Raw genomic sequence first — 12,918 nt, 5'->3', positions numbered from 1 at the left:
AATAGTAATAATAATAATAATAGTAATAAATGTTTGCATTCTTTAAAAAAAAAAAAGATTATGTATAGCCTTACAATTAAGTTTTTGTGAATGGAACTTACCCAGAAATCATGTACTCAACGTCTAATTATGCCTTTAAAGGGAATGGGTGTTTTCCTTTTCTCCTGTTTACCTCCCCACTGGCTAGAATATGGAAATGGTGGAGGTAAACTATTTTCAATCTTGCAGATGAGGGAAAGAGCACAGCAATAGAAAGAGGAGTCTAAGTCTTGAGTACCATGGGACTTCTTGCCAAAAAGAATGAGTATTAACACCCATTAGCCCTGAACTGTTTAGACTGTTAAGGGAGAAACTAATTTAAGCCACTGTTACTTTGATCTTTCTTATAGCAACTGGAACATGTACCCTCATGCACAGGGCACATGAAGAGGAAAAGGAATGATGCCAGCATGAAAAATAAGATTAGAATTGGAATGTGGGAATAGGCTGTATAAGACCCCAAAGAGGCCTGAAAACTAAGTAAAAGGCACTTATACTCAATGTAGTAAGCACAGGAAGCTTGAGCAGAAAAGTGACACAACAGAAAACAGTACACTAGAAAAATCAGTAAAATGTGTAGAACGGATCTCAGGGGAGGGAAACTGAAAATAGTGGCAACCAGTCAGACACCAGGTATATCTCTCCAAGTGTGAAATAAGAGGCAGGGCTGGGCTGGTATCCATGAGAATACAGTGAAAGGGATGGCTAAGAAGGGCAGCTGTAAGAATTGCTGAGTTAATGTGATGACACTCTGAAAGAATTAATACTTATTCTAAAATTCTTGATCCAGGAGAATAGAAGAATAAAGGCAACCCTGGTAGAAATGGAACAGACATTTCTATGGTCTATGTTGGTAGGAAGTTCTAAAATACGGGTAAGAAAATAAGCTGCAGATGGATTTCAAGCCATACAGAAACTTTTTCTAAGCCTGGTACAAGGTTACATCTCAATAAAAGAAATTTTACCTGATTATATTAGTTTATAAGACTTGAAAAGCTATTAATAAGCTACCCTATATTTCTTTTCTACTATCAACATGTCTAGGAAAACATTAAGAAATTAAGAAAACCTTCACCTTTTCCTTCCCATCCAGAATGATTATGTAGTATAAGTGCTAAACAGAGCTTGAGACATTTCCTAAGTACTGTCTGTACTTTTTCAGTACAGAAAATATGAAAAGGATTAGTTTTAAATTCATACTATAATCAAAAATGAATTTTATGTGATGATAAATTTTGATGAAACATGTTATGTAAGTACCAGAGGTTATTTAAAAATATATATCTTAGGGTGGCGCCTGTGGCTCAAAGGGGTAGGGCGCCAGTCCCATATGCCGGAGGTGGCGGGTTCAAACCCAGCCCTGGCCAAAACCCACAAATAAATAAATAAATAAAAAGAAAATATTAAAAAAAAAAGAAAAAGAATTAAAAAATACATATATGCCTTAATCACTTTTTTTTTTTTTTTTGAGTCTCACTCTGTTGCCCTCAGCAGAGTGCTATGGAGTCATAGCTCGCAGCAACCTTAAACTCTTAGGCTCGAGCGATTCTTTTGCCTCAGCCTCCCTTGTAGCTGTGACTACAGGCACCTGCCACAATGCCCAGCCATTTTTTTTTTTTTTTTTTTTTAGTTTGTTTGTTTATCAGGCTGAGGCCGGGTTCAAACCCAACAGCCCCAATGCATGTGACTGGTGCCCTAACCGCTGAGCTACAGAACCGAGCCCCTTAATCACTTTTAATTGATACATAAAAGTTTGTTTTGATACTATTTTTCTTTCTTTCTTTTTTTTTTTTTTTTGAGACAGAGTCTCACAATGTTGCTCTTAGTACAATGCTGTGGCATCACAGCTCACAGCAACCTTAGGCTTAAGCGATTCTCTTGCCTCAGCCTCTGTTTGATGCTATTTCTCACAGGAGAAGGATATGTTCCCCCAGATTCCTGTACATCTCCGACAAACTAAAATGCTATCCAAAACTCTAAAATGCAGGTAACACTAGAAGTTAATGTTAAAATGTTAACTTCTAGCCAGGCAGTAACTCAAGCCTGTAACCATAGCACTCTGGGAGGCCAAGAGTAGAACACTGCTTGATGTCATGTGTTCAAGGCCAGCCTGAGAAAGAGCCAGACCCTGTCTCTACTAAAAATAGAAAAAATTAGTCAGGCATCGTGGTGCATAGTAGTCCTGGCTACTCGGGAGGCTAAGTAAGGCATGAAGATCCCTTGAGCCCAGGAGTTGGAGGTTACAGTGAGTTACGATGAGACCACTGGACTCAAGATGGGAAAACAGAGCAAGCTTCTGTCTCAAAAACAAAACATAAATTTTGTGGCGGGCTTCTATTCTTTTTTTTTTTTTTTTTGAGATAGAATCTTACTTTGCCAACTGTCGGTAGAATGCCATGCAGTCATAGCCTACAGCAACCTCAAACTACTGGGCTCAAGCAATTCTCTTGCCTCAGCCTTCCAAGTAGCTGGAACCACAGGCACCCACCACAATGCCTGGCTAATTTTAGAGACAGGGTCTCACTCTTGCTCAGGCTGGTCTCGAACCTGTGAGCTCAGGCAATCCACCAGCCTCAGCCTCTCAGAATGCTAAGATTACAAGTGAGAGCCACTACACCCGGCCTGTGGTTTGCTAATCATGCACACCACACTGGTGATTTCATGTAATCTATAATGCTATTAAAAAAAGATTCACAGGCCAGGCATGGTGGCTCACACCTGTAATCCTAACACTCTAGGAAGCTGAGGCAGGTGGATTGCTTGAGCTCAGGAGTTCAAGACAAGCCTGAGCAAGAGCAAGACCCTGTCTCTACTAAAAATAACCCAAGTTTGAGGTTGCTGTGAACTATGACATCACAGCAATCTACCCAAGGTAACTAAGACTCTGTCACCAAAAAATAAATAAATAAATAAATAAATCACACAATCTTAGAGATCCATTGTACATTCAAATCTGATGACAAAATCCCTTCTGCAATATCCCTTACAGTGAAATGGTCAACCATTCTTTGCTTCAGCATATTCAGTGACAGAAAACACTTTTCCAAAGCCAACTCTTTGATTGTTAGGATAGCTTTGTGAATACTTCCTTATAATGAGCCAAAATCTGCCTCATGTTTGTCCTGGTTTGATCCTCTACTACATGAAATTTCTTCAAATATTTAAACACCATTGATCTCTAAAGCCTTCTCTGCTAAATCAAACAATTTCAATCTTATCTAGCCACCATATAAAATGCTGCCCCTCTTGTTATCTTCACTAGCCTTATGTGATAATCTTTGGCTTTTTACTGTCACCCTTATAGCAAGTTGGCCAAACCTAAATGCAATACTAAAAAAGATATCTGTAACAGCACAATGGAACTTTTCCTCCCCTATAGCGTAAGATCTTATTAAATTGACTCTAATAAAATCAAGCATCTAGATCTAGTGCAAGCCAACAGAACTTTCTATGATGATGAATATGTTCTGTATCTGCATACCCCAATAGGGTGGCCATGAGTTTTGTGTGGCTATTTAGCTCTTGAGATGTGGCTAGTATGATTAAAAAACTGAATTTTTAATTTTATTTACTTTTGATTAAAGTAGACACACTAATAAAAATCCAAGAAAGATGTACAAATCAAATCTTATTCAACACACTGTAAGTTTACTTATAAGTTTATACATCCACAAGACTGCCTGAAATAAGTTAAAATGAGGATGTATTTTCTGGATTCCACATAGGTCCCAATTTCTTAGGATTTTATTGGCTGGGTATGCATTTGCCCCAAGTACATACAAAAGTAATGGATAGTTAAGAGTAAATGTTCTTTCACATTAGCTACTGGCTAACAGCTGATCCCCTAAATAGAATAAGAAAATACTTTCAATATATTTGCAAAAGTAAATGGTTTTTATGATATAAAAACTATGAATCATCAAATTCATACATGTTCAAATGCCTACTAAAGATTTCCACTTAAATGTCTTAGAAGAACACAACATTCTTCAAAATAAACACATGATCTCCCAAATTTCCCCTTCCCCTCCACCTCTCAAAAAACCCCTACAGCTCACCTGTAGCCCTGACTAAAGTACAGTGGCATTATCATTGTTCACCATACCCTCAAACTCTTGGGCTCAAGCAATCCTCCTGCCTCAGCCTTCCAAGTAGCTGGGACTCCAGGTGCATGCCATGACACCTGGCTAATATTTCTATTTTTGCAGAGATGGGGGTCTCACTTTTCCTCAGGCCTGGCTTGAACTCCAGAGCGTGAGGGATCCTACCACCTTGGCCTTCCAGAGCACTAGAATTTCAAGAGTAAGCCAGTATGCTCAGCCTGCTCACTCACCCATTATTTCCAATTCAGAAAACAGTAAAACAATTCCATTTGCCAAGGCCTAAAACTTTGGTGTCATATCCCTGCCACACCCAAAATCCAAATCTAGCATTTGCTATTTCCTCTGCCTGGAGTGCTTTTCCTCTAGGACAGCAGTTCTCAACCTTCCTAATGCCTAGATGTATTCTCGTTGTTACAAAGGGGTCGTGACCCACAGGTTGAGAACCCCTGCTCTAGGGCTATCTGCAATCCACCAAATCCTGGCTTAAATGATACTGTAGGACTTCTTCTTTACATTTACAAACCTACTGCCCCACTCTCTATCCTCCTTTCCTACTTTGTCACTTAGTGTCATAAGACACACTATATATTTTATTTGGCTGCTCCCATTAGAAGTGAGCTGAGAGAGGGAGTGGATGTTTGTTCTGTTCACTTCCAGTGCTTGTTACATACAGAAGTTACTCAATCAGCTTACCGAACAGTAAATTCTATAAACATTACCTATGCAAAAACGACTCAATCAAAGATGCAAGGAAACAAGTAGAAGTAACTAATGTATTAAGGTAGTGGATTGAATTATTTTGCAGATTAAAAATAGGAAAAAGGTCAGGCGTTGTGGCCTACACTGGCACTCTGGGAGGCCGAGGCGGGTGCATTGCCTGAGCTCACGAGTTCAAGACCAGCCTGAGCTGGATTGAGACCTCGTCTCTAAAAAATAGCCAGGCATTGTGGTGGACACCTGTATTCTCAGCTACTTGGGAGGATGAGACAAGAGAATGACTTGAGCCCAAGAATTTGAGGTTGCTATGAGCTGTGACGCCACAGCACTCTACCAAGAGTGGCAAAGTGAGACTCTGTCTCAAAAAAAGAAAAAATAATAAGAAGAACAACTGTTAGCATTGTTTTATGCGGCCAGTATCTGCCCTTATCTTCAGGGGACATGTTCTAAGACCCCTAGTACATGCCTGAAACCACAGATAGTACCAAACCCCATACAGATGTTCCTGAAACTTATGACAGGTTTATATCCAGCAAAGTTGAAAAATTTTTAAGTTGAATCACTATTAAGTCAAGGACCATCAGTATATGTAGCTTTTTTTCCTATACATAACATACCTACGATAAAGTTTAATTCACAAATTAGGTACAGTAAGAGATTACCAAAAATAATAATACAACAGAACAATAACAACAGGCCAGCCAGCATCACTATGTCTGTGCCTTGGAGCCATTATTAAGTAAAATGAGGGTGATTTGGACACAAGCACTGTGATACTACAACAGTCACTGCTAACCAAGTAAGGATACTAAGTGACTAACAGGTGAGTAGTACAGACAGTGTGAATACACTGGGCAAGGGGATGATTAATGTCCTGGGCAGGATGAGGTGGGACACTGAGGGACTTCATCACACTACTCAACTTAAAACTTACAAATGGCTTATTTCTGGAATTTTCCATGTAATATTTTCACAGTGACTGCAGGTAAATGAAACCTTGGAAAACAAAAGGGAGGACTACTATGTAGTATTTGAAATCTATCAATTAAGAGTTAACCTACCACAAACCCTCTGGGTTAGCTACCCCTCCTCTAGAATACCACTTCATCTCCTCTGCTACCTTCCTAAATGTTACCATGGCTTGAAATTAACTCAATAAAGTAGTAAATAAACTCTAATATAAACACATTTTTTTTTTTTTTGAGAATCTCACTTTGTCACCCTCAGCAGAGTGCTGTGGAGTCATAGCTCACAGCAACCTCAAACTCCTGGGCTTAAGGGATTCTCTGACCTCAGCCTCCCAAATAGCTGGAAGTACAGGCACTTGCCACAAAGCCCAGCCATTTTTAGAGATGAGGTCTCGCTCTGGCTTAGGGTGGTCTTGAACCTATGAGCTCAGGCAGTCCACCTGCCTTGGCCACCAAGTGCTGGGATTATAAGCATGAGCCACCATGCCTGGCAAATAATATAAACACATTAAATGGTCACATTCCCTGGATTAAGCAGGCTCATAGGTGTTTTAAATTAAGCCAATTTTTTTCATGAGCATATCGTCAGCCCATAATCATAACTGTGTTTTATAGTATGATAGACCTGTGCTGCCCAATATAGGAACCACTAGCTACATGTGGCCATTTCATTAAGTTAATTAAAATAAAGCAAAATAAAATTTCTCATTTGGCCTTACCACATTTCAAATACTCAATATCATATATAGTTAGTAGATAACCATACTAGTCAGCATAAATACTGATCACAGAGAGATCTATAGGGCAGGACTGCTATAGACTTTTTCCAAAATTTTATTTTAAAGCACCACAGTGATTTAGCTCAAACATTGGCAGAATTCAGTCTTGTAATTTTCTATTGGGTTTTTTTTTTTTTTTTTTTTTTTGCAGTTTTTGGCCAGGGTTGGGCTTGAACCCGCCACCTCTGGCATATGGGACCAGTGCCCTACCCCTTTGAGCCACAGGCACCGCTCCAGTCTTATAATTTTCAATTCTCTATGTCAATGGTGCTCAAAATGTGCTCCCTGGACCAGCAGCACCACCTAGGAATTTGTTAAAAATACAAATTCACAAATCCCAGTAATCTTTGTTCTAACAAGTTCTCCAGATGAAGTAGATTTTAAAGCATGCTCAAGTTTTAGTTGCTTTTCTAAGTTACTAAAAGCAGTTATGACAAAAGAAGCCATGAGATAATAGGAAATCTACCATTATAATCTAAAACAGCCTATAAAAATTCAGGTACAGTGGCTTGAGCCTGTCATCCCAGCTACACTGGAGACTAAGGCAGAAGAATTGCTTGACCCCAGGAACTGAAAACCAGCCTGGGCAACACAGTGAGACCTCCTCATCTCAAAAAAATAATAATTAGGCCAGGCAGTGGCTCATGCCTATAATCCTAGCACTTTGGGAGGCCAAGGCAGGTGGATTGCTTGAGCTCAGGAGTTCAAGATCAGCTTGAGCAAGAGTGAGACCCCACCTCTACCAAAACAGAAAAAATTAGCTGAGCATCAGGGCAGGTACCTATAGTCCCAGCTACTTGGGAGGCTGAGGCAAGAGTTTGAAGTTGCTTTGAACTATGTTGTCATGGCACTCTACCGAGGGTGACAGGGTAAGACTCTGTCTCAAAACAAAACAAAAAAACACATTAAAACTATTTGCTTCCTCTTCCAATTTGCAGATCCTTTTCATTTCAACATAATCATATTTTCATCTTTTTATAAAGTTTCAACTAAAAACCTTTAATTTAGGAAAGATATTTTCAAATTTTGCATCAATTGCAATTTTCACATGAGCAAATATTACTTTTATAATAAACTAATCTAAGAAAGAAATCTATTAGCTACAATTACCTCAGCAAGAAGTTGAAACTGAAGTTGCTTAAGTGTTACAGAAGGGTCTAAATAAGCTGACTACTCTAATTTCCTCTTATCAATCATAAATGTAGTATAAAACGAAATATTTGCAGTATCAACATCCACATATTGTTAAATAGTCCTTACTAAATTTTCTGATAGAAATTCTCCTTAGAAATTTAAGCTAAGAACAATAATGTGATACATTGAAGTGATTATAAAACCACTGGGAAAAGATCTAGTCTTGGCTTACTACAAATTTGACCCAAAAAGGAGAGACTTTAAGAGCCTGATTGATTACAAATTTCTGCTACAGCCAAGTGTCTACTGTGACAATCTACTGGTGGAAAATTACTTGATCACAATTATGTCTCAGGTATGTATCCTGCAATAGCAGGTACTTAGATTATGTTAAGAAAATTTATTAAAATATTTACAACATACTGGACAATCCACGGAAATATTTATTAAAATATTTACAACGTACTGGTGCAATCCATGGGAACCTTAATCATACCATCTATATAGGACTGTCTCAGCACATCAATGTCAACTTCAAATCAAATATCATTCCATAAAGTGAACCAGCAGTGCTTGACAAAATTTTGACATCTAAATATTCGCTACCAAAGACACAATTTCCAAATCACTAATATATTAAGAACTAACCATGTTGACACTTATTTCTCTCATTCACTTTTGTATTCTTAGCATTATATTCCATTATACTTCTAGATCTATATAATGGACACTTAATTGACATTAATGAAGAAAGGAATGGGTATAAGTTCTTTGAAAGGATTCAAAGACTTTTTTTTTTTAATGGTCGCAGCATTTGTATGGAGGTTACAAATTAAGTTGGTAAATAAACACATAAAAAACTAGATAACACGGCAATTAAATATATCACGTAACAGACTATAATCATTGCAAACTTAGTGGCAAAGCAAGTGCTGTAAGTTCTGACCAGAGTGATTTTATAGACTGCAGTCCTTCTGGTCTCCCAACAAGACAAGGACGATGTATTTCAATTTAAAAAAGGAACGTGACACAGCATTCACCCCACCCCTAAAATTACTGAAGGAAACCAATAACTAAAGTCTCTTTATGATATAAAGAAACTACTATACAAGGCTTTTAAAGTCTATGTTAGCCTGAAGAAAGAACATTCCACACAACCGTCTGCTGGATCCAGGACCTCCAAACACTCCTGAAATACAAGTCTCTTCGGAACAACATTCCCTGATTCTCTCTTCTTTCGCCCCCCCGCCCCCGAGCTTTCCACTGGACAGCCGCCGGAGAAATTTCTCCCAGTATCTGCAATGGCAATACTCTCATCATCTTCCTCTCCCTCCCCTCGCCTGTATCAGACGGTGGCATCTCCCTCCAGAGGAAAAACTGGAGGGCGGGGGAAGCAGCATAAGAAGGAAAGCTTGCAGCTTGCTTGAAAGAGTGGGAAGGTGAGAAAATGGGGGGCGGGGGGGGGCGCGAAGGTGGGGTCCCTTCAGTTCTAGCTCAGTTTGTAGAAGGCCTGCCCACACCTCCCGACCCCAAAGGCACGCCCCTTGCATGCCGGACCCGAGTGTCACCCGAGTGACAGTACCACCACCTGTACCGTGCGCGCCCCCTGCCCCCAGGCCCGCAGGAAAACGATTGCCCCCTGCCCCACCAGCAGCCGCCCTTTGCTCTTTCTCACCCTCCAACCATGTAGCCGACGAGTGACAGATCCCAGGGGAGGCAATTGCGACCGCATGCCTTTCGAGACTACTGGTGCAACCTAGCACTGTACCCCACCAACAGACGCGGGCAGGGTAGATAGAACGTTCCGGACCGCCCAGGGGGACTCGGTCCAGGCCTAGCCTGGCCCCAGCTGCCCCACACCGGGCGGGGGTGGCACTTACTGCGGAGGTTGTGGATTAGCTCCGAGTGGCTGGCGCCGCCGGATTTCCAGGCCATCGCTAAGCACACCCGGAGCAGGTACAGAACCACCTTCAGCGCGGCGACGGTGCCCAGCAGTTTCCCTAAGAGTGAGACCACCTCCCACACGGTCACCGCCCCGCTTGCGTCCCCGTTGGAGCCGCCGCTGTTACTGCCGTCGCCTCCGCTGCCGCTGCCGCCACTGCGCGCTCCCGGCATCCCCTGCGGCACGCATGCGCTCTGTGACGCGCGCGGCCTCGGGTGCGGCCGGGTGGGGCCGGAGGCGCGGGAACCTAGCGGCTGCGCCACCTGCGTGTGTGGCTGTTGCGGCTGCTTGGGAACCGCGGGAAGAGCCGGCTGAATGAGCACCGCCGCCGCTGCCGTCAGTCCTTTTCTGAGGTCTTGGACTCTGCCCCGCCTTCGTCCTGCGACCGGGCGGGAGGCCCCGGTCGCAGTCTGTCGCGTTACTGGCTGCGTCTCCTATCACCCGACTGCGACGGCGGGATGGCGGGGTCGATGTGAGCCGCGGCTGCTGGTTGCTCCGCAGTGGCCGCTGGTCAGCTGTTGCAAGCGGCGGGTCTGCTCCTATAGCTGTCCAGATTGTTAAATGGTGGGCTTCATCCTCACCCAACCCAGTTGACTAATATTTAGGTTGGTTAGAGTCTAGGTTCTCTGTGGTGGAGCCCGCATAATAGAAGAACAATAATCTTAATAGAACCCAAGGCAAAGCCCTCTCTAATTCCAAGTACAACAGACTCTGGCTTTGTGACAAGCATGTCACTGGTTAAGCAGAGACCTTGGGATCCGGGTTTGTTTTCAATTGTAAAGTGCAAATTCAGAGAATGGAAAAATTCCATGACAAATGGGGGTAGCATGGAGGGCAAAGCTTTGCTCATTTAGAACATTACAGATCTAAAGGTTGCAAATGGTTAAATACACACACACACACACACACACACACACAGTATTCTATGGTGAAAGTAGTATTCTCCCAATGCAAGTGTGTTTCCAGCTAATTAAACCTCGTGAATTCCACTGTAGCTTTATTGCTATGAGCTCTGCAAGACTGAGTGAGAAGCTGGCAAAGAACATTGCCTGTCGAATTCGAATTGCTGACTCCTAATTAAAACTGTGACTGACAATCCAGCAATTGTTTAGGCCAATAAACTTTCAGGAAGAAAACAAAGCTAAAACATCTATGCTACTATGTCAGTAGCAATTTACAAGTTCTAGTTCTTACCAGATTTTGTCATTTGTGTTTCTCACCCTGCCTTGAATCCAAAATGTACATTACCTATTTTCTGCGATTCTGTGACCATAAATGAAACCATATATGTTCTTCAATATAAACAGATAGAAAATTGTTGGTTGGGGACTCATCCATTTAATAGATTTCCTTTTACTTTTTGAGACAGTCTTACTTTGTCACCCTCCATAGAAATGTTATGGTGTCATAGCTGACAGCAACCTCAAACTCTTGGGCTCAGGACATTCTCTTGCATCAGCTTCTCAAGCAGCTAGAACTACGGGCACCTGCCACAAGGCCAAGCTTTTCTATGTTTAGTAGAGATGGGTCTCTCTCTTGCTCAGGCTGGACTCAAACTCCTGAGCTCAGGTGATCACTCTCCTCAACTTCCCAAAGTGCTAGGATTACAGGCATGGGCCATCATGCCAGGCCAATAGTTTTCCTTTTCATGTCTCTGAAATTTCTTCGTGATCTTCTGGTTGGAGGAAGGGGAATCAAGTCCCTGTAGGAACCTGATAACTCTATTTAAGCTGACCCAGGCTGGGCCTGGTGGCTTAGCCTGTAATCCTAGCACTCTGGGAGGCCGAGGTAAGTGGATTCCCTGAGCTCACAGGTTGGAGACCAGCCTGAGCAAGAGCAAGACCCCCATTTCTAAAAATAGCCAGACATTGTGGCAGGCACCTGCAATCCCAGCTACTTGGGAAGCTGAGGGAAGACAACTGTTTGAGCCCAAGAGTTTGAGGTTGCTGTGAGCTATGATGCCACTGCACTCTACCATGGGTGACGAAGTGAGTGTCTCAAAAAAATAAAGTTGACCCAGATGGATTGCATTTACATACAGTGTTTCTGCAAGCTGGCCTTGTGATGCTATGGGTGGGACCCTATGTGCCACCAGATGAATGCAAGTTCCTTGTGTTCCCAGGTTCTTGGCTCCCAATAATGAAGAAGGGTTACTGGTACCGAGTCCACAGAGTAAATGAGTGAAGCAAGCAGGTACAAGCCAGCAAAGTGCCAAAGTTTAAACAAGACCTGCTCTTGGCTGGCTCACCAAAATGTTTGAATGGTGCAGTGACAAAGTAAGTTGCTAAAATAATGGGAGAGCAAGAGCAATTAATTTCTTGGCAAGAAAGAAGAAGTTTATTTTAATGACCTGGATAGCAGGGCGAGCCTCATCCTAAGGACTGCAGGCACTTAGGAAAGTGCAGTGCTGGATTTTATACACAACTTTTGGGGGATATCAGTTGCTTCTTAAAAATTCCAAGAGTTTGGATCATCTCTGTTCTCATAACAATTTGTATCTATCGGTTTACATTAGAAAGTACCAGAGACATTAATCAGTTCCCCCAAAACAATGAGCTCCCCCAAATAACCCACCTGCAAGGTCTTTAACTGCAAGGTCTTGATTAGCAATTAGCCCCATTCTCACAATAGCCAGGTTAGCCTCACCCAAGCCAATCCAAAATACCCTAACTGCATCTGCCGTCCACCCTGATCCTGTCTGTCTAATTGCCTAATCTAACAGTAAGACTAAAAATAACAGATAAAAACAACATACCACCTTTTGAAAAGAAACAGCCAGCACACTCTTAGGAATACCTACAGTGTAAAGGATTTAAAGATGATTAAGTCGTATCTCTTGTATTCGGTATTCTAATTGGAGAGAACTGCATCTTAAGGAAACTACAGTGTGCGAAATATGTGTCATTAGTGATCTAGGTAACAAGTGCTATATTAATATAGATCAACACGGGCTGGGATCAACATGAAAAGGTACAGAAAGGAACTGATCTTGAAACAAAGGCAGGATTATGAGAAATGGAGACAGGAATGGAAGGATATTACAGGTGTAAACAGAAGCTAGAGCGCTGATTCCTAGGCTGTTGACATTCGATCACCAAACTCATTCTTAAATATTTACATGAATGATTCGACCCAGGCTACATGGCTAGGCAATTGGCATCAAAACTAAAACTGAAATTTTCAAAACTCCGAGTCGAGGCTCTGAAAATTTGTTAACTTTGAAGCAAAGGATTTAT

At 41.8% G+C, this 12,918-nt stretch overlaps 1 protein-coding gene across 1 annotated transcript in view; it reads right to left on the bottom strand.

The window, feature by feature from the left end:
• The window catches only part of PCMT1 (protein-L-isoaspartate (D-aspartate) O-methyltransferase), a 48,808-nt gene extending 38,693 nt beyond the window's left edge, over nucleotides 1-10,115 (bottom strand). Inside the window, exon 1 of the mRNA XM_053591593.1 lies at nucleotides 9,621-10,115. Within this exon, the coding sequence (XP_053447568.1) occupies nucleotides 9,621-9,855 (235 nt within the window). The 5' untranslated portion in view covers nucleotides 9,856-10,115. The remainder of the gene's footprint in view (nucleotides 1-9,620) is intronic.
• Between the last annotated feature and the right edge of the window lie 2,803 nt (nucleotides 10,116-12,918).

Source organism: Nycticebus coucang, chromosome 5 (assembly GCF_027406575.1).
Source record: "Nycticebus coucang isolate mNycCou1 chromosome 5, mNycCou1.pri, whole genome shotgun sequence".
NCBI lineage: Eukaryota > Metazoa > Chordata > Mammalia > Primates > Lorisidae > Nycticebus > Nycticebus coucang.
The sequence above is the reverse complement of the archived record's forward strand: the minus strand, read 5'-3'. Positions and strand labels throughout refer to the sequence as shown.